Source organism: Columba livia, chromosome 2, assembly GCF_036013475.1.
Source record: "Columba livia isolate bColLiv1 breed racing homer chromosome 2, bColLiv1.pat.W.v2, whole genome shotgun sequence".
In the NCBI taxonomy this organism is placed as follows: Eukaryota; Metazoa; Chordata; class Aves; order Columbiformes; family Columbidae; genus Columba; species Columba livia.
In genome coordinates, this window is record NC_088603.1 from 162,357,325 (window position 1) to 162,378,104 (window position 20,780).

Consider the following 20,780-nt stretch of genomic DNA (forward strand, 5'->3'; position numbering starts at 1 on the left):
GGCAGGTTCACGTGGAGCAGGAGCTGCTGATCTACGAGGCCTTTGGGCACGACTCACAGCTGGGCCAGAACAACCTCAAAGTGCGCTTCAAAAAGGTGAATTTGGAGGGGGGGGGGAACCCCAAAACCACCCCCAAAACCACCCCCCCCCTGCCCAGGACACCCCTAAACCCCCCCCACCCCAACAGGTCCCCCACAACATCAACTTTCGGGAGAAAAAGCCCAAACCGTCCAAAAAGAAGCCGGAGGCGGCGGGGAGCGAGGAGCCGGGGGGGCCGCGCGGGCGCGTCGCGCGCTTCCGCTACTTCGAGGACATCTACGGATATTCGGGGGTGAGCGGCGGGATGGGGACCCCCAAAAACACTGGTGGGGACCCCCAAAAACACCGGGGACCACCAAGTCCCACCCCAAAACACACATGTCAGCCCAAAACCCCAGTTACGGACCCCCCAAAATGACCCCCAAGCCCAAAATGACCCCCAACCCCCAAATAACTCCCAAATAACCCCCAACCCCAAAATGACCCCCAACTCCAAAATAATCCCCTAACCCCAAAATAAAACCCCAGCCCCAAAATGATCCCCCAAGCCCAAAATAACCCCAACCCCAAAATGACCCCCCAACCCCAAAATGATCCCCCAACCCCAAAATAACCCCAACCCCAAAATGACCCCCCAACCCCAAAGTGACCCCCCGACCCCAAAATGACCCCCAACTCCAAAATAATCCCCTAACCCCAAAATAAAACCCCAGCCCCAAAATGATCCCCCAACCCCAAAATAACCCCAACCCCAAAATGATCCCCCAACCCCAAAGTGACCCCCAATCCCCAAATGACCCCCCAACTCCAAAATAACCCAAACCCTAAAATGACCCCCCAACCCCAAAGTGACCCCCCAACCCCAAAATGACCCCCAACCCCAAAATAAAACCCCAACCCCAAAATGAACCCCAACCCCAAAATGACCCCCAACTCCAAAATAATCCCCTAACCCCAAAATAAAACCCCAGCCCCAAAATGATCCCCCAACCCCAAAATGATCCCCCAACCCCAAAGTGACCCCCAACCCCCAAATGACCCCCCAACCCCAAAATGACCCCCCAACTCCAAAATAACCCAAACCCTAAAATGACCCCCCAACCCCAAAATGACCCCCAACCCCAAAATAAAACCCCAACCCCAAAATGAACCCCAACCCCAAAATGACCCCCAACCCCAAAATAAAACCCCAACCCCCAAATGACCCCCCAACCCCAAAATATCCCCCAAGCCCAAAATAACCCCCAACCCCCAAATGCGCCCCAACCTTCGAATGACCCCCAACCCCAAAATGATCCCCCAACCCCAAAATAATCCCCCAAGCCCAAAGTTACCCCAAACCCCCAAATGACCCCAACCCCCAAATGACCCCAACCCCGAAAATGACCACCAACCCCAAAATAAGCCCCCAACCCCAAAATAAAACCCCAACCCCAAAATGACCCCCAACCCCAAAGTGACCCCCCAACCCCCAAATAACCCCCAACACCAAAATGACCCCCAACCTTCAAATGACCCCCAACCCCAAAATGACCCCCAAACCCCAAAATAGCCCTCAATCCTAAAATGACCCCCAACCCCAAAATAATCTGCCACCCCCCAGTCCCCCCAAAACCCCCAAATTGCCCCCAAACACGAAATAAACCCCAAATCCCCTCACAAAAATACCAAATAACCCCCAATTTCCCCCCCGAAAATCCCCCCAAACCAACCCTGAATCCCCTCAGAAAACCCTCAAACCAACCCCAAATCCCCCCCCAAATCCCCCAAATAACCCCCAAAACCCCCCAAATAACCCCCAGTCTCCCCCCCAAAACCCCCAAATTGCCCCCAAACCCCAAATAAACCCCAAATCCCTTCAGAAAAACCCCAAATACCCCCAAACTGCCACCAAACAAACCCCAAATCCCCTCAGAAAACCCTCAGTCCAACTCCAAATCCCCCCACAAAACCCCCAAAAAACCCCCCAAAAACCCCCAAATAACCCCTAATTTCCCCCCAAAACCCCAAAATTGCCCCCAAACCCCAAATAAACCCCAAATCCCCTCAGAAAAACCCCAAATCCCCCCAAACTGCCCCAAAACAAACCCCAAATCCCCTCAGAAAACCCTCAAACCAGCCCCAAATCCCCCCCCCAAATCCCCCAAATAACCCCCAAAACCCCCCAAATAACCCCCAATTTCCCCTCCAAAACCCCAAAATTGCCCCCAGATCCCAAATAAACCCCAAATCCCCTCAGAAAAACCCCAAATCCCCCCAAACTGCCCCAAAACAAACCCCAAATCCCCTCAGAAAACCCTCAAACCAGCCCCAAATCCCCCCCCCAAATCCCCCAAATAACCCCCAAAACCCCCAAATAACCCCCAATTTCCCCTCCAAAACCCCAAAATTGCCCCCAGATCCCAAATAAACCCCAAATCCCCTCAGAAAAACCCCAAATCCCCCCAAACTGCCCCCAAACAAACCCCAAATCCCCTCAGAAAACCCTCAGCCCAACTCCAAATCCCCCCACAAAACCCCCAAATAACCCCCCAAAAACCCCCAAATAAACCCCAGTTTCCCCTCCAAAACCCCAAAATTGCCCCCAAACCCCAAATAAACCCCAAATCCCCTCAGAAAAACCCGAAACTGCCCCCAAACCAACCCCAAATCCCCTCACAAAATCCCTAAATCCCCTCAGGAAACCCTCAACCCAACTCCAAATCCCCCCACAAATCCCCCAAATAACCCTCCAAAACCCCCCAAAAACCCCCAATCTCCCCCCCAAAACTGCCCCCAAACCCCAAATAAACCCCAAATCCCCTCAGAAAGACCCCAAATCCCCCCAAACTACCCCAAAACAAACCCCAGATCTCCTCACAAAACCCCCAAATCCCCTCAGACAACCCTCAACCCAACCCCAAATCCCCCCCCAAATCCCCCAAATAACCCCCCAAAACCCCCAAATAAACCCCAGTTTCCCCTCCAAAACCCCAAAATTGCCCCCAGACCCCAAAATAAACCCCAAATCCCTTCAGAAAAACCCCAAATCCCCCCAAACTGCCCCAAAACAAACCCCAAATCCCCTCAGAAAACCCTCAGCCCAACTCCAAATCCCCCCACAAAACCCCCAAATAACCCCCCAAAAACCCCCAAATAAACCCCAGTTTCCCCTCCAAAACCCCAAAATTGCCCCCAAACCCCAAATAAACCCCAAATCCCCTCAGAAAAACCCGAAACTGCCCCCAAACCAACCCCAAATCCCCTCACAAAATCCCTAAATCCCCTCAGGAAACCCTCAGCCCAACTCCAAATCCCCCCACAAAACCCCCAAAAAACCCCCCAAAAACCCCCAAATAACCCCCAATTTCCCCTCCAAAACCCCCCCAAATGACCCCCAAACCCCACCCAACCCCCCAAACCCCCAATTTTTCCCCAAAAGGTGTTCATTTGTGGGCCCAACCCGCACTGGCTGCTGGTGACGGGCCGGGGAGCGCTGCGCCTGCACCCCATGGCCATCGACGGCCCCGTCGACTCCTTCGCCCCCTTCCACAACGTCAACTGCCCCCGTGGCTTCCTCTACTTCAACAGGCAGGTCAGACGGGGGGGGGGACAGGTTTTGGGGGGGTCTCAGGGGGTTTGGGGGGGTCTGGGGGGGGGGTTGGAGGGGTTTTGGGGGGTTTTCTGGCGGGAAATTGTGGGTTGTTTGGCGGTTTTGGGGGGGAAATGGGGGTTGGTTTGAGGGTTGTCTGAGGGGATTTGGGGGTTTTGTGAGGAGATTTGGATTTTGCTTGGGGGCAGTTTGGGGGGATTTGGGGTTTTTCTGAGGGGATTTGGGGTTCATTTGGGGTTTGGGGGCAATTTGGGGGTTTTGGGGGGGAGATTGGGGGTTATTTGGGGGGTTTTAGGGGGTTATTTGGGGGTTTTGGGGAGGATACGGGGTTGGATTGAGGGTTTTCTGAGGGGATTTGGGGGGTTTCTGAGGGGATTTGGGGTTTGTTTGGGGGCAGTTTGGGGGGACTTGGGGTTTTTCTGAAGGGATTTGGGGTTTATTTGGGGTTTGGGGCAATTTCGGGGTTTGGGGGGGAGATTGGGGGTTATTTGGGGGGTTATTTGGGGGTTTTGGGGAGGATATGGGGTTGGGTTGAGGGTTTTCTGAGGGGATTTGGGGGTTTTCTGAGGAGATTTGGGGTTTGTTTGGGGGGATTTGGGGTTTTTCTGTGGGGATTTGGGGTTTATTTGGGGATTTTGTGAGGGGATTTGGGGTTTATTTGGGGTTTGGGGGCAATTTGGGGGTTTTGGGGGGGAAATTGGGGTTCGATTGGTGGTTTTGGGGGGGATTTGGGGTTGGTTTGAGGGTTTTCTGAGGGGATTTGGGGTTTGTTTTGGGGGGATTTGGGGCTTTTCTGAAGGGATTTGGGGTTCATTTGGGGTTTGGGGGCAATTTGGGGGTTTTGGGGGGGAGATTGGGGTTATTTGGGGGGTGTAGGGAGGGATTTGGGGGTTTTGTGGGGGGATTTGGAGTTGGGTTGAGGGTTTTCCGAGGGGATTTGGGGGTTTTCCGAGGGGATTTGGGGTTTGTTTTGGCACATTTTGGGGGGATTTGACGGGATTTGGAGCTTTTCTTAAGGGATTTGGGGTTTATTTGGGGTCTGGGGGCAATTTGGGGGTTTTGGGGGGGATATGGGGTTTATTTGGGGGTTTTCTAGGAGGATTTGGGGTTTATTTGGGGGCAGTTTGGGGGGGTTTGTGTTTATTTGGTGTTTCTGAGGGGGGATTCGGGGTTTATTTGGGGTTTGGGGTAGTCTTTGGGGGCATCTGGGGGGATTTGGGGTTTATTTGGGATTATTTGGGGGGTCATTTTGGGTGGTATTTGTGGTTTTGGGGGGTTATTTGTTTTTTGGGGGGTTATATGTGGTTTTTGGGGGGTTATTTGTGGTGTTTTGGGGGGTTACTTGTGATTTTTTGGGGGATTATATGTGATTTTTTGGGGGGGTATCCCTTGGGATTTGGGTTTTTTGGGGGGATTTGCTCTTCTTGGGGTAAAATTTGGTGCTTTTGGGGGCGATTTGATGGTTTTGGGGGGAGGTATTTTGGGGGACATTTGGGTTATTTTGGGGCAGGATTGGGGATTTGGGGGGGGGTGTTTGTTTTTGGGGGGTGTTGTTTGGGATTTTGGGGTTGTATTTGGTGGTTTTGGGGCGCAGGGGGAGCTGCGGATCAGCGTCCTCCCCGCGTACCTGTCGTACGACGCGCCCTGGCCCGTGCGCAAGATCCCGCTGCGCTGCACCGCGCACTACGTGGCCTACCACGTCGAGTCCAAGGTAGCACGACATGTCACGACATATCGCGACATATCGTGACATATTGTGGCGTCTATCGCGGCACATCACGACATACCAGAACATATCGGGACATATCGGGACATATCGCAGCGTATATCGCGGCACATCACGACATAGCAGAACATATCGCGACATATCGTGACATATCGTGGCGTATATGGTGGCACACCACGACATACCATGACATGTCGCGACATACCGCAACATGTTGCGACATATCGCGGCATGTCACGACATACCATGACATGTCGCGACATATCGCAGCACACTGCGACATATCGTGGCACATTGCGACATATCGCGACATATTGCCACATATCACGGCGTCTATCGTGGCACATCATGACATACCAGAACATATCACGACATATTGTGACATATCGTGGTGATTGCAGCATATCACGACATACCACGACATATCACGACATATCGCAACATATTGTGATGTATCACGGCACAGCATGGCATACCATGACATATCACGACATATCGTGACATATCACGGCGTCTATCGTGGCACATCACGACATACCAGAACATATTGTGACATATCATGACATATCGCGGTGTATATCGCGGCACATCACGGCATACCATGACATATCACGACATATCGCAACATATTGCGACATATCGCGGCGTATATCACGTCACGTCACGACATACCATGACATATCACAACATATCGCGACACATCGCGACATATTGCGGCACATCACGACATACCGCCACATATCACGACATATCGCCGCATATCACAGTGTCTATCGTGGCACATCACGACATACCAGAACATATGGCGACATATCGTGACATATCGCGGTGTATATCGCGGCACGTCACGACATACCATGACATATCACGACATATCGCAACATATCACGGCGTCTATCGTGGCATATCACGACATACCAAAACATATCGTGACATATCGTGACATATCGCGGTGTATATCGCGGCACATCACAGCATACCATGACATATCACGACATATCGCAACATATTGCGACATATCACAGTGTATATCACAGCATATTGTGATATTTTGTGACACATATCGTGGCAAATATCGCGGTGTATCACGACATATTGTGACACATCGTGACATCAGCGTATATCGCGGTGTATCGCGACACATCGGGGCACATATCAGCGTATTGTGACACATCGCGACATAGCGTGGTGTATATCACGATAGATCGCGACAGATCGTGACATATCGCGACATATAGTGTTCTCCACATCCCGGTGCTGACATCACTGTCCCCAAATGTCCCCGTCAGGTTTACGCCGTGGCCACCAGCGTGATCAACCCCTGCACCCGCATCCCCCGCATGACGGGCGAGGAGAAGGAGTTCGAGAGCATCGAGCGCGGTGAGACCCGGCACAGCGGCACTGCCACCACCCTGGCACCCCCCGAGCCCCGTGTCACTCCTGTCACCCCCCCAGTCTCCATGTCACCCCCCCGAGCCCCATGTCACTCCTGTCACCCCCCAATCCCCGTGTCCCCCCCTGAGCCCCATGTCACTCCTGTCACCCCCCAATCCCCATGTCCCCCACCGAGCCCCATGTCACTCCTGTCACCCCTCAATCCCCATGTCCCCCCCGAGCCCCGTGTCACTCCTGTCACCCCCCGCAGTCTCCATGTCACCCCCCTGAGCCCCGTGTCATTCCTGTCAACCCCAATCCCCGTGTCCCCCCCTGAGCCCTGTGTCACTCCTGTCACCCCCCAATCCCCATGTCCCCCCCCAAGCCCTGTCACTCCACTGAGCCCCATGTCACTCCTGTCACCCCTCAATCCCCATGTCCCCCCCGAGCCCCATGTCACTCCTGTCACCCCCCAATCCCCATGTCCCCACCCTGAGCCCCATGTCACTCCTGTCATCCCCCAATCCCCATGTCACCCCCCAAGCCCTGTCACTCCACTGAGTCCCATGTCACTCCTGTCACCCCCCAATCCCCATGTCCCCCCCGAGCCCCATGTCACTCCTGTCACCCCCCAATCCCCATGTCCCCGCCCTGAGCCCCATGTCACTCCTGTCACCCCCCAATCCCCATGTCCCCCCCGAGCCCCATGTCACTCCTGTCACCCCCCAATCCCCATGTCCCCGCCCTGAGCCCCATGTCACTCCTGTCACCCCACCAGTCTCCATGTCCCCACCCTGAGCCCCATGTCACTCCTGTCACCCCCCAATCCCCATGTCCCCCCCCCGAGCCCCGTGTCACTCCTGTCACCCCACCAGTCTCCATGTCCCCCAACCCAAGCCCCATGTCACTCCTGTCATCCCCCAGCCCTGTCACCCTGTCACCCCAATCTCCATGTCCCCCCCCAAATCTCCATGTCCCCCCTATAGCCCCATGTCACTCCTGTCACCCCCCGCAATCCCCATGTCCCCACCCCATGCCCTGCGTCACTCCTGTCACCCCCCCAATTCCCATGTCCTCCCACAAGCACTGTCACCCTCCTGAGCCCCGTGTCACTCCTGTCACCACCCCAATCCCCATGTTCGCCCCCGAGCCCCATGTCCCCCCTGAGCCCCGTGTCACTCCTGTCACCCCCCAGCCCTGTCACCTCCCCAATCTCCATGTCCCCTCCCCCAAATCTCCATCTCCCCCCTATAGCCCCATGTCACTTCTGTCACCCCCCCCAATCCCCATGTCCCCTCCTGAGCCCCATGTTACTCCTGTCACCCCCCAATCCCCATGTCCCCCCCAAGCCCCATGTCACTCCTGTCACCCCCCAGCCCTGTCACCCCCACAATCTCCATGTCCTGCCCTGAGCTCCGTGTCACTCCTGTCACTCCCCAATCTCTGTGTCCCCACCCCAAGCCCTGTGTCACTCCTGTCACCCCCCAGCCCTGTCACCCCCCAATCCCCATTTCCCCCACAAGCACTGTCACCCTCCTGAGCCCCGTGTCACTCCTGTCACCCCCCCAATCTCCATGTCACCCCCCTGAGCCTCGTGTCCCTCACCAGGCTATGTTACCCCACTGGGTCCCGTGTCACTACTGTCACCCCCCACAACCTCCATGTCCTCCCTATAACCCCATGTCCCCTTGTCACCCCCTGAGCCCTGTCACCCCCTCCCTGAGCCCCATGTCCCCAGACAAGCGCTATGTCCCCCCTCAACCCCCATGTCCCCCTGAGCCCTGCCCCCATGTCCCCTCCAAGCCTCGTATGTCTCCCCAAACCATGTCCCTGTCCCCAGATGACTGGTACTTGTTCCCCAAGCCCTGTGTGTCCCCATGTCCCCCCGTGTCCCCATGACGCGTGTCCCTGTCCCCAGATGATAGGTACGTGCCCCCGCAGCAGGAGGCATTTTCCATCCAGCTGATCTCCCCGGTGAGCTGGGAGACCATCCCCAACACGCGGTGAGCACCACGCAATGTCCCGGTGTCCCCATGTCCCCCAGACTGTCCCCAACACCTGGTGAGCACCCCGCAATGTCCCCATGTCCCCCTGTCACCCAGATCATGCCCAACACCTGGTGAGCACCACTCAATGTCCCCATGTCCCCATGTCCCCCAGACCATCCCCAACACCCGGTGAGCACTGTGCAATGTCCCCATGTCCCCCAGACCATCCCCAACACCCGGTGAGCACTGCGCAATGTCCCCATGTCCCCCAGACCATCCCCAACACCCGGTGAGCACTGCGCATTGTCCCCATGTCCCCCAGACCATCCCCAACACGCGGTGAGCATCGCGCAGTGTCCCCATGTCCCCCAGACCATCCCCAACACCCGGTGAGCACCGCGCATTGTCCCCATGTCCCCCAGACCATCCCCAACACCCAGTGAGCGTCGCGCAATGTCCCCATGTCCCCCAGACCATCCCCAACACCCAGTGAGCACCGCGCAGTGTCCCCATGTCCCCCAGACCATCCCAAACACCCAGTGAGCACTGCGCAGTGTCCCCATGTCCCCAGCCTGGGGTGTCCCCCTGAGTGCGGGTGTGTCCCCTTGTACCCAGGATCGAGCTGGAGGAGTGGGAACATGTCACCTGCATGAAGACGGTGTCACTGCGCAGCCAGGAGACTGTGTCGGGGCTCAAGGGCTACGTGGCCGTGGGGACGTGTCTCATGCAGGGCGAGGAGGTCACCTGCCGTGGCAGGGTCAGTGGGGACACCCAGGGGACACGCGGGAGTCTTGGGAGATGCTCAGGGGACACCCAGGGGACACTCAGAGAGCACCTTGGGGGCTTGGGGGACACTCAGGGGACATTCAAGAGTCTTAGGGACACCCAGGAGACTTGGGGCACACCCAGGGGACACTCATAGAGCACCTGGGGGGCTTGGGGGACACCCAGGGGAAACCCAGGAGTCTTAGGGGACACCCAGGAGTCTTGGGGGACACCCAGGGGACACTCAGGAGACCCCCAGGAGGCTTGGGGCACACCCAGGGGCCTTGCAAGGGTCTCAGGGGACTCCCAGGGGACACCCAAGGATCTCAGGGGACATCCAGGCCACTTGGTGGACACTTAGGGAACATCCAGGGGACAACTTAGGGGTCTCGGGGACACCCAGGGGACACTCAGGAGTCTTAGGGGACACCCAGGGGACACTCAGAGAGACACTCAGGGATCACCCAGGATTCTTGGGGGACACCCAGGAGACACTCAGGGGACACCCAAAGGTCTCAGAAGACACTCAGGTGACACTCAGGAGTCTCAGGGGACACCCAAGGGTCTCAGGGGACACTCAGGTGACACTCAGGAGTCTCAGGGGACACCCAAGGGTCTCAGGGGACACTCAGGTGACACTCAGGGGTCTCAGGGGAAACCCAAGGGTCTCAGGGGACACTCAGGTGACGCTCAGGGGTCTCAGGGGACACCCAAGGGTCTCAGGGGATACTCAGGTGACACTCAGGGGTCACCCAGGGGTCCCAGGAGACACTCAATGATCACCCAGGAGCTTTAAGGGACACCCAGGAGACACTCAGGGGCACCCAAGGGTCTCAGGGGACACTCAGGTGACACTCAAGGGTCTCAGGAGACACCCAGGGGTCCCAGGAGACACTCAGGGGACACCCAGTAATCTTAGGGAACACTCATGGGTCTCAGGGTCCACTCAGAAGTCTTGGAGGACACTCAGGGGACACCCTGGTCATGCCCCTGGGCTGCAGGTGCCACTGGTGACCCCGATGTCCCCGGTGTCCCCGTCCCCAGATCCTGATCATGGACGTGATCGAGGTGGTGCCGGAGCCGGGGCAGCCGCTCACCAAGAACAAGTTCAAGGTTCTGTACGAGAAGGAGCAGAAGGGGCCAGTGACAGCCCTGTGTCATTGCCACGGCTACCTTGTGTCCGCCATCGGCCAGAAGGTCACTGGGGGCACCACTGGGGGGTGGGGACACTGGGGACACCTGGGGACACTGGGGACACCGGGGGACATTGGCCAGAATGGGCTGCTGACAGCCCTGCTCTGTGTCACTGCCATGGCTGCCTTGCGTCTGCCATCAGCCAGGTCACCAGGGACACCTGGGGACACCTGGGGACATTGGCCAGAAGGGGGCGGTGACAACCCTGTCACTACCATGGCTGCCTTGTGTCCACCATGGGCCGGAAGGTGGGGACGTCGGCCTGAGGACACCTCGCAGGGCTGGGAACACCTGGGGACATAGATCAGAAGGGGCCGGTGACAGCCCTGTGTCACTGCCACGGCTACCTTGTGTCCACCATCGGCCAGAAGGTCACTGGGGACACCTCGGGGGGCTGGGGACACTGGGGACACCAGGGGACATTGGCCAGAACGTGCTGGTGACAGCCCTGTGTCACTGCCACGGCTACCTCGTGTCCGCCATCGGCCAGAAGGTCACTGGGGGACTCCTTGGGGGCTGGGGACATCGGGGACACCTGGGAACACTGGGGACACCTGGGGACATTGGCCAGAATGGGCCGGTGACAGCCCTGTGTCACTGCCATGGCTGCCTCGCATCTGCTGTCAGACAGGTCACCAGGGACACCTGGGGACACCTGGGGACATTGGCCAGAAGGGGCCGGTGACAACCCTGTCACTACCATGGCTGTCTTGTGTCCACCATGGGCCAGAAGGTCACCTGGGGACACGAGGTGGGGACATCGGCCTGGGGACACCTCGCAGGGCTGGGGACACCTGGGGACATAGACCAGAAGGGGCTGGTGACAGCCCTGTGTCACTGCCACAGCTACCTTGTGTCCGCCGTCGGCCAGAAGGTCACTGGGGACACCTCGGGGGGCTGGGGACACCAGGGACACCTGAGGACACTGGGGACACCTGGGGACATTGACCAGAAGGGGCTGGTGACAGCCCTGTCACTGCCATGGCTGCCTCTTGTCCACCAAGGGCCAGAAGGTCACTGGGGGACACCTCGGGGGGCTGGGGACACCAGGGACACCAGGGGCTATGGGCCAGAAGGGGCTGGTGACAGCCCTGTCACTGCCACAGCTTCCTCGTGTCCACCGTTGGCCAGAAGGTCACTGGGGACACCTGGGGACACAAGGGGAGTGGGGACACCTGGGGGGTTGGGGACCTGATGTCCACCATAGACAAGTAGCTCACCAGGGTTAGGGACACCTGGGGGGTTTGGGGACATTGGCCAGAAGGTGACCTGGGGTGTCAGGGGACACCAGGGGGCTGGGGACACTGGCGAGGTTGGGGACTTGGTGTCCACCGTTGGCCAGAACTGGGCCAACTGGGTGGTTGAGGATGTCACTTGTCCCCACCTTGGGACATGTGGCCACCCAGGGGACTTTGGGGACCCCTGGGCTGAGCCGAGGTGCCACTTGTCCCCCGCCAGGTAGCAGATCTTCCTGTGGAGGCTGTGGGTGGCTTGGGGACACCTGGGGAGGGGTTGGGGACACCCAGGGGTGTTTGGTGACCCCATGGTGGGGTCAGGATGTCACTTGTCCCACCTTTGGTAACAGATCTTCCCAGGGGGTTTGGTGACCCTTTAGGGGTTGGTGACCCCTTGATGGGGTTGGTGACCGCCATGGGGGGGTCATGGTGTCACTTGTCCCCTCTCTGGTGACAGATCTTCCTGTGAAGCCTGTGGGTGGGGGAGCTGATGGGCATGGCCCTTAGTGACACCTGGGGGGATTGGTGACCCCATGAGGGGTTTGGTGACCCCCAGGTGGGATCAGTAACCCCTTGATGGGCTTGGTGACCCCATGGGGGGGTCATGGTGTCACTTGTCCCCTCTGTGGTGACAGATCTTCCTGTGGAGCCTGCATGCAGGGGAGCTGATGGGCATGGCCCTTAGTGACACCTGGGGGGTTTGGTGACCCCTTGGTGGGGTTGGTGACCCCCAGGTGGGATCAATGACCCCCAGGTGGGGTCGGTGACCCCATGCTGGGGTCAGATGTCACTTGTCCCTCTTCTGGTGACAGATCTTCCCAGGGGGTTTGGTGACCCCTTAGGGGTTTGGTGACCCCTTGATGGCGTTGGTGACCCTCAGGTGGGATCAATAACCCCTTGATGGGCTTGGTGACCGCATGGGGGGGTCATGGTGTCACTTGTCCCCTCTGTGGTGACAGATCTTCCTGTGGAGCTTGCGTGTGGGGAGCTGATAGGCATGGCCCTTAGTGACACCTGGGGGGTTTGGTGACCCCATGAGGGGTTTGGTGACCCCTTGATGGGTTTGGTGACCCCCAGGTGGGATCAGTAACCCCTTGATGGGGTCGGTGACCCCATGGGGGGGTCATGGTGTCACTTGTCCCCTCTGTGGTGACAGATCTTCCTGTGGAGCCTGCATGCAGGGGAGCTGATGGGCATGGCCGTTAGTGACACCTGGGGGGTTTGGTGACCCCTTGGTGGGGTTGGTGACCCCCAGGTGGGATCAATGACCCCCAGGTGGGGTCGGTGACCCCATGCTGGGGTCAGATGTCACTTGTCCCTCTTCTGGTGACAGATCTTCCCAGGGGGTTTGGTGACCCCTTAGGGGTTTGGTGACCCCTTGATGGCGTTGGTGACCCTCAGGTGGGATCAATAACCCCTTGATGGGCTTGGTGACCGCATGGGGGGACCATGGTGTCACTTGTCCCCTCTCTGGTGACAGATCTTCCTGTGAAGCCTGTGGGTGGGGGAGCTGACGGTCATGGCCCTTAGTGACACCTGGGGGGTTTGGTGACTCCTTGATGGGGTTGGTGTCCCCCAGGTGGGGTTGGTGACCCCATGGGGTGTCAGTTTGTCACTTGTCCCCCCTTTGGTGACAGATCTTCTTGTGGAGCCTGTGTGTGGGGAGCTGATGGGCATGGCCCTTAGTGACACCTGGGGGGTTTGGTGACCCCATGAGGGGTTTGGTGACCCCTTGATGGGTTTGGTGACCCCCAGGTGGGATCAGTAACCCCTTGATGGGGTCGGTGACCCCATGGGGGGGTCATGGTGTCACTTGTCCCCTCTGTGGTGACAGATCTTCCTGTGGAGCCTGCATGCAGGGGAGCTGATGGGCATGGCCGTTAGTGACACCTGGGGGGTTTGGTGACCCCTTGGTGGGGTTGGTGACCCCCAGGTGGGATCAATGACCCCCAGGTGGGGTTGGTGACCCCATGCTGGGGTCAGATGTCACTTGTCCCTCTTCTGGTGACAGATCTTCCCAGGGGGTTTAGTGACTCCCAGGTGGGGTTTGGTGACCCCTTAGGGGTTTGGTGACCCCTTGATGGCGTTGGTGACCCCCAGGTGGGATCAGTGACCCCTTGAGGGGTTTGGTGACCCCCAGCCAGCATTGGTGACCCCATGGGGGGACCATGGTGTCACTTGTCCCCTCTCTGGTGACAGATCTTCCTGTGGAGCCTGTGTGTGGGGAGCTGATGGCCATGGCCCTTAGTGACACCTGGGGGGTTTGGTGACTCCTTGATGGGGTTGGTGACCCCCAGGTGGGGTTGGTGACCCCATGGGGTGTCAGTTTGTCACTTGTCCCCCCTTTGGTGACAGATCTTCTTGTGGAGCCTGTGTGTGGGGAGCTGATGGGCATGGCCCTTAGTGACACCTGGGGGGTTTGGTGACCCCATGAGGGGTTTGGTGACCCCCGGGTGGGATGAGTAACCCCTTGATGGGCTTGGTGACCCCATGGGGGGGTCATGGTGTCACTTGTCCCCTCTGTGGTGACAGATCTTCCTGTGGAGCCTGCATGCAGGGGAGCTGATGGGCATGGCCCTTAGTGACACCTGGGGGGTTTGGTGACCCCTTGGTGGGGTGGGGTTGGTGACCCCCAGGTGGGATCAATGACCCTCAGGTGGGGTCGGTGACCCCATGCTGGGGTCAGGATGTTACTTGTCCCTCTTCTGGTGACAAATCTTCCCAGGGGGTTTGGTGACTCCCAGGTGGGGTTTGGTGACCCCTTAGGGGTTTGGTGACCCCTTGATGGCGTTGGTGACCCCCAGGTGGGATCAGTGACCCCTTGAGGGGTTTGGTGACCCCCAGCCAGCATTGGTGACCCCATGGGGGGACCATGGTGTCACTTGTCCCCCTCTCTGGTGACAGATCTTCCTGTGGAGCCTGTGTGTGGGGAGCTGACGGCCATGGCCCTTAGTGACACCTGGGGGGTTTGGTGACTCCTTGATGGGGTTGGTGACCCCCAGGTGGGGTTGGTGACCCCATGGGGTGTCAGTTTGTCACTTGTCCCCCCTTTGGTGACAGATCTTCTTGTGGAGCCTGTGTGTGGGGAGCTGATGGTCATGGCCCTTAGTGACACCTGGAGGGTTTGGTGACCCCATGAGGGGTTTGGTGACCCCTTGATGGGGTTGGTGACCCCCAGGTGGGATCAGTAACCCCTTGATGGGCTTGGTGACCCATGGGGGAGTCATGGTGTCACTTGTCCCCTCTGTGGTGACAGATCTTCCTGTGGAGCCTGCGCGTGGGGGAGCTGATGGGCATGGCCCTTAGTGACACCTGGGGGGTTTGGTGACCCCATGAGGGGTTTGGTGACCCCCAGGTGGGATCAGTAACCCCTTGATGGGGTTGGTGACCCCATGGGGTGTCAGTTTGTCACTTGTCCCCTCTCTGGTGACAGATCTTCCTGTGGAGCCTGCATGCAGGGGAGCTGATGGACATGGCCCTTAGTGACACCTGGGGGGTTTGGTGACCCCATGAGGGGTTTGGTGACCCCTTGATGGGGTTGGTGATCCCCAGGTGGGATCAGTAACCCCTTGATGGGCTTGGTGACCCCATGGGGGGGTCATGGTGTCACTTGTCCCCTCTCTGGTGACAGATCTTCCTGTGGAGCCTGCGTGCGGGGGAGCTGACGGGCATGGCGTTCATCGACACCCAGCTCTACATCCACCAGCTCATCAGCGTCAAGAGCTTCATCCTGGCCGGGGACCTGGTGAAGAGCATCTGCCTCCTGCGCTACCAGGAGGGCAGCAAGACGCTGTCCCTCGTCAGCCGGGTGCGACGCGTGGGGACACTGCGGGGACACCTGGGGACGGTGGTGACAGTGCCAGGGTTGAACCGGGGGTTTGTTTCCCGCAGGACGCGAAGCCCTTGGAGGTCTATAGTGTGGACTTCATGGTGGACAGCGGCCAGCTGGGCTTCCTGGGTACGGCATGGGGGGGTCCTGGTGTTGCCACATGGCTCCTGGTGTTACCACGTGGATCCTGGTGTTGCCACGTGGCTCCTGGTGTTACCACGTGGATCCTGGTGTTGCCACGTGGCTCCTGGTGTTACCATGTGGATCCTGGTGTTGCCACGTGGCTCCTGGTGTTACCATGTGGATCCTGGTGTTGCCACGTGGATCCTGGTGCTGCCACATGGATCCTGGTGTTACTGTGTGGATCCTGGTGTTACCACATGGCTCCTGGTGTTGCCACATGGATCCTGGTGTTGCCACATGGCTTCTGGTGTTACCACATGGCTTCTGGTGTTGCCACATGGATCCTGGTGCTGCCACATGGATCCTGGTGTTGCCACATGGATCCTGGTGTTACTATGTGGATCCTGGTGTTACCACATGGATCCTGGTGCTGCCACATGGATCTTGGTGTGACCACATGGCTCCTGGTGTTACCACGTGGCTCTTGGTGCTGCCACATGACTCCTGGTGTTACCACATGGCTCCCGGTGTTGCCACATGGATCCTGGTGTTACCGCGTGGATCCTGGTGTTACCACATGGATCCTGGTGTCGCTGGCGAGATCCTGGTGCTGCTGTGGGGTCCTGGTGTTGCCATATGGCACCTGGTGCTGCCGCAGGGCTCCCAGTGCTGCTGTGCAGCTCCTGGTGTTGCCATATGGCTCCTGGTGTTGCTGGGGACTCTTGGTGTTGCCATGGGGCTTCTGGTGCTGTCATGGGGCTCCCGGTGCTGCCACACAGCTCTGGTGCTGCCATATGGCTCCCGGCACCGCCACGTGGGTCCTGGCGTTGCCGTTGGGCTCCCAGTGCTGCCGTGGGCTCCTGGTGTTGCCACGAGGCTCCCGGCACCACCAGGGCCACCAGCGTCCCCCATGGGTTTGGGGACGCTTTACCAAAACCTCCTTGTCCCGCAGTGTCCGACCGCGACCGCAACCTGCTGGTGTACATGTACCTGCCCGAAGGTGAGGGACACGGGGGACATGAAGGGACACAGGGGGACGTGGGGGACACAGCGGGGGGACACAGGGGATGTGGGGGGGGCATGGGGGACATGAGGAGGGGACATGGGACACAGGGACACAGGACATGGGGGGACATGGGACGCAATACGGCGGACATGGGGACACGGGACACAGGGGACACGAGACATGGGGGGACATGGGACACAGGGGGACATGATGGGATGCAGGGGACATGGAGGGACGCAGAGGACATGGGGCACAGGGGGGGATGTGGGGGACACACGGGGACATGGGAGGGCACAGGAGGACATGGGGGGACATGGGACACCGGGGGACATGGGAGGACATGGGGGTATGTGGGGGACACAGGACACGGGGGGACGTGGGAGGACATGGGACACGGGACATGGGGGGACATGGAGGGATGGGGGGGCACATGGGACATGGGGGGGAACGGGACACAGGGGGACATGGGACACGGGGGGATGAGGGGGACACAGGACACAGGGGGACACGGGAGGACATGGGAGGACGTGATGGAATGCAAGGGACATGGGACATGGGGAGACACGGGACATGGGAGGACACGGGACACAGGTGTACATGGGAGACACAGGATGCGCAGGGACATGGGAGGACATGGGACACGGGGGGACATGGAGGGATGTGGGGAACATGGGACATGGGGGGACACAGGACACAGGGGGACACAGGAGGACATGGGACAGAGGGGGATACGGGACACAGGGGGACATGGAGGGATTCGGGGGACACGGAACATGGGGGGACGCAGAGGACATGTGGCACAGGGGGACATGGGGGGACGTGGGGGACACAGGACATGGGGGTACACAGGAGGACATGATGGGATGCAGGGGACATGGGCCACGGGGGGACATGGGAGGACACGGGACACAGGGGTACATGGGGGACACAGGATGCGCGGGAGACATGGGAGGACATGGGACACGGGGGGACATGATGGGATGCAGGGGACTTGGGACACTGGGGACATGGGACATGGGAGGACACGGGGGTACGTGGGGGACACAGGATGTGGGTGGACACGGGAGGACATGGAGGGATGTGGGGGACACGGAACACAGGGGGACGGAGAGGACATGGGGCACAGGGGGACATGGGAGGACATGGAACATGGGAGGGTGTGGGGGACACAGGACACATGGGGACACGTGAGGACATGGGACATGGGGGGACATGGAGGGATGTGGGGAACATGGGACATGGGGGGACACAGAACACGGGAGGACATGGGTCACGGGGATAAGGGACACGGGGATATGGAGGGATGCGGGGGACGTGGAACACGGGGGGATGCAGAGAACATGGGGCACAGGGGGACATGGGAGGACATGGGACATGGGAGGATGTGGGGAACACAGGACACAGGGGGACACGTGAGGACATGGGACATGGCGGGACATGGAGGGATGTGGGGAACATGGGACATGGGGGGACGCAGAGGACATGGTGCACAGGGGGACATGGGAGGACACAGGACATGGGGGGACGTGGGGGACACAGGACATGGGGGGACACAGGAGGACATGGGCCACAGGGGGACATGATGGGATGCAGGGGACATGGGCCACGGGGGGACATGGGAGGACACGGGACACAGGGGTACGTGGGGGACACAGGATGCGCGGGGGACACGGGAGGACATGGGACACGGGGACACGTGATGGGATGCAGGGGACTTGGGACATGGGAGGACATGGGGGTACATGGGGGACACAGAATGTGGGGGGACACGGGGGGACATGATGGGATACGGGGGGACGCAGAGGACATGGGGCACAGGGGGACATGGGAGGACATGGGACATGGGGGGATGTGGGTGACACAGGACACGGGGACACGGGAGGACATGGGAGGACATGGAGGGATGTGGGGAACATGGGACATGGGACAGAGGGGGATACGGGACACAGGGGGACATAGAGGGATGCAGGGGACGTGGAACATGGGGGGGATGCAGAGGACATGGGGCATGGGGACATGGGAGGACATGGGACACAGGGGTACATGGGGGACACAGGATGCGCAGGGACACAGGAGGACATGGGCCACGGGGGGACATGGAGGGATGCGGGGGACACGGGACCCGGGGGGACGCGGGGAGGGGCCACGGGGCACACGGGGCCACAGGCCGTGTCGCTGTCGCAGCCAAGGAGAGCTTCGGGGGGCTGCGGCTGCTGCGCCGCGCCGATTTCCACGTGGGCGCGCACGTGAACACGTTCTGGCGCACGCCGTGCCGGGGTGGCGGCGACGGGCCCCGCAGGACCAGCGCCTGGGACAACAAGCACATCACCTGGTTCGGTGAGACGCGGGGACACGGCGGGACACGGGGGGACATGTGGGGACACAGGAGCTTGGGGGACACGGGGGGACATGGGGGGACACGGGAGCTTGGGGGACACGGGGACATGGGGGGACACGGGGCTTGGGGGACACGGGGGGACATGGGGGGACACCGGGACATGGGGGGACATGGGGACACAGTGGGGCTTGGGGGGACATGGGGGGACATGGGGATTGGGGGTTTGGGGGACATGGGGGCTTGGGGGGACACAAGAATTTGGGGGGACATGGGGATTTGAGGGGACACGGGGGTTTGGGGGGACATGGGGGTTTGGGGGACATGGGGCGACATGAGGACATGGGGGCTTGGGGGACATGGGGCAACATGGGGGCTTGGGGGATGAGGGGGTTTGGGGGGACACAGTTTGGGGGGACACAGGGACACGGGGGGACACGGGACATGAGGGTTTGGGGGGACATGGGGACATGGGGCAACATGGGGACATGGGGGCTTGTGGGACAAGGGGGTTTGGGGGGACACAGTTTGGGTGGACGTGGGGGGTCACAGGGGGACACGGGGACATGGGGCATGGAGGTTTGGGAGAACATGGGGGGACACAGGGGTTTGGGGGTACACGGGGGCTTGAGGGGACAGGGGGCTTGGGGGGACACGGGGGGACCCGTGAACCCTGAACCCCAAACCCCCGAACCCCCAAATGGCGCTGACCGGTTCTGCGCAGCGACGCTGGACGGGGGGCTGGGGCTGCTGCTGCCCATGCAGGAGAAAACCTACCGGAGGCTGCTGATGCTGCAGAACGCGCTGGGCAGCGCCCTGGCCCACCACGCGGGACTGAACCCACGGGCCTTCAGGTACGACCCACAGACTGACCCACAGACTGACCCATAGACTGACCCATAGACTGACCCACACCTGGCCCACCACGCAGGACTGAACCCACGGGCCTTCAGGTACGACCCACAGACTGACCCATAGACTGACCCATAGACTGACCCACACCTGGCCCATCACGCGGGACTGAACCCACGGGCCTTCAGGTACGACCCACAGACTGACCCACAGACTGACCCATAGACTGACCCATAGACTGACCCACACCTGGCCCACCACGCAGGACTGAACCCACGGGCCTTCAGGTACGACCCACAGACTGACCCACAGACTGACCCATAGACTGACCCACACCTGGCCCATCACGCGGGACTGAACCCACGGGCCTTCAGGTACGACCCACAGACTGACCCACAGACTGACCCACAGACTGACCCATAGACTGACCCACACCTGGCCCGTCACGTGGGGCTGAACCCACGGGCCTTCAGGTGCGACCCATAGACTGACCCATAGACTGACTCATGGCCCCAGTGTCCCCAATGTCCCCGGTGTCCCCAATGTCCCCACGCAGGCTGCTGCACACGGAGCGGCGGGCGCTGCAGAACGCGGTGTCCCCCCAGTGTCCCCCGATGTCCCTGATGTCCCCAGTATCCCTGATGTACCCAGTGTCCCCAATGTCCCCTGTCCCCAGGCTGCTGCACACGGGGCGGCGGGCGCTGCAGAACACGGTGTCCCCC

At 59.7% G+C, this 20,780-nt stretch overlaps 1 protein-coding gene across 1 annotated transcript in view; it reads left to right on the forward strand.

Moving 5' to 3' along the window:
- The window catches only part of CPSF1 (cleavage and polyadenylation specific factor 1), a 77,431-nt gene that overhangs the window by 53,200 nt on the left and 3,451 nt on the right, over positions 1-20,780 (forward strand). Inside the window, 13 exon segments of the mRNA XM_065053527.1 lie at positions 6-95; positions 188-331; positions 3,461-3,613; positions 5,226-5,342; positions 6,647-6,737; positions 8,650-8,734; positions 9,335-9,476; positions 10,529-10,681; positions 15,545-15,721; positions 15,805-15,871; positions 16,818-16,865; positions 19,056-19,208; positions 19,931-20,060. Coding sequence (XP_064909599.1) covers positions 6-95; positions 188-331; positions 3,461-3,613; positions 5,226-5,342; positions 6,647-6,737; positions 8,650-8,734; positions 9,335-9,476; positions 10,529-10,681; positions 15,545-15,721; positions 15,805-15,871; positions 16,818-16,865; positions 19,056-19,208; positions 19,931-20,060 — 1,550 coding nt within the window.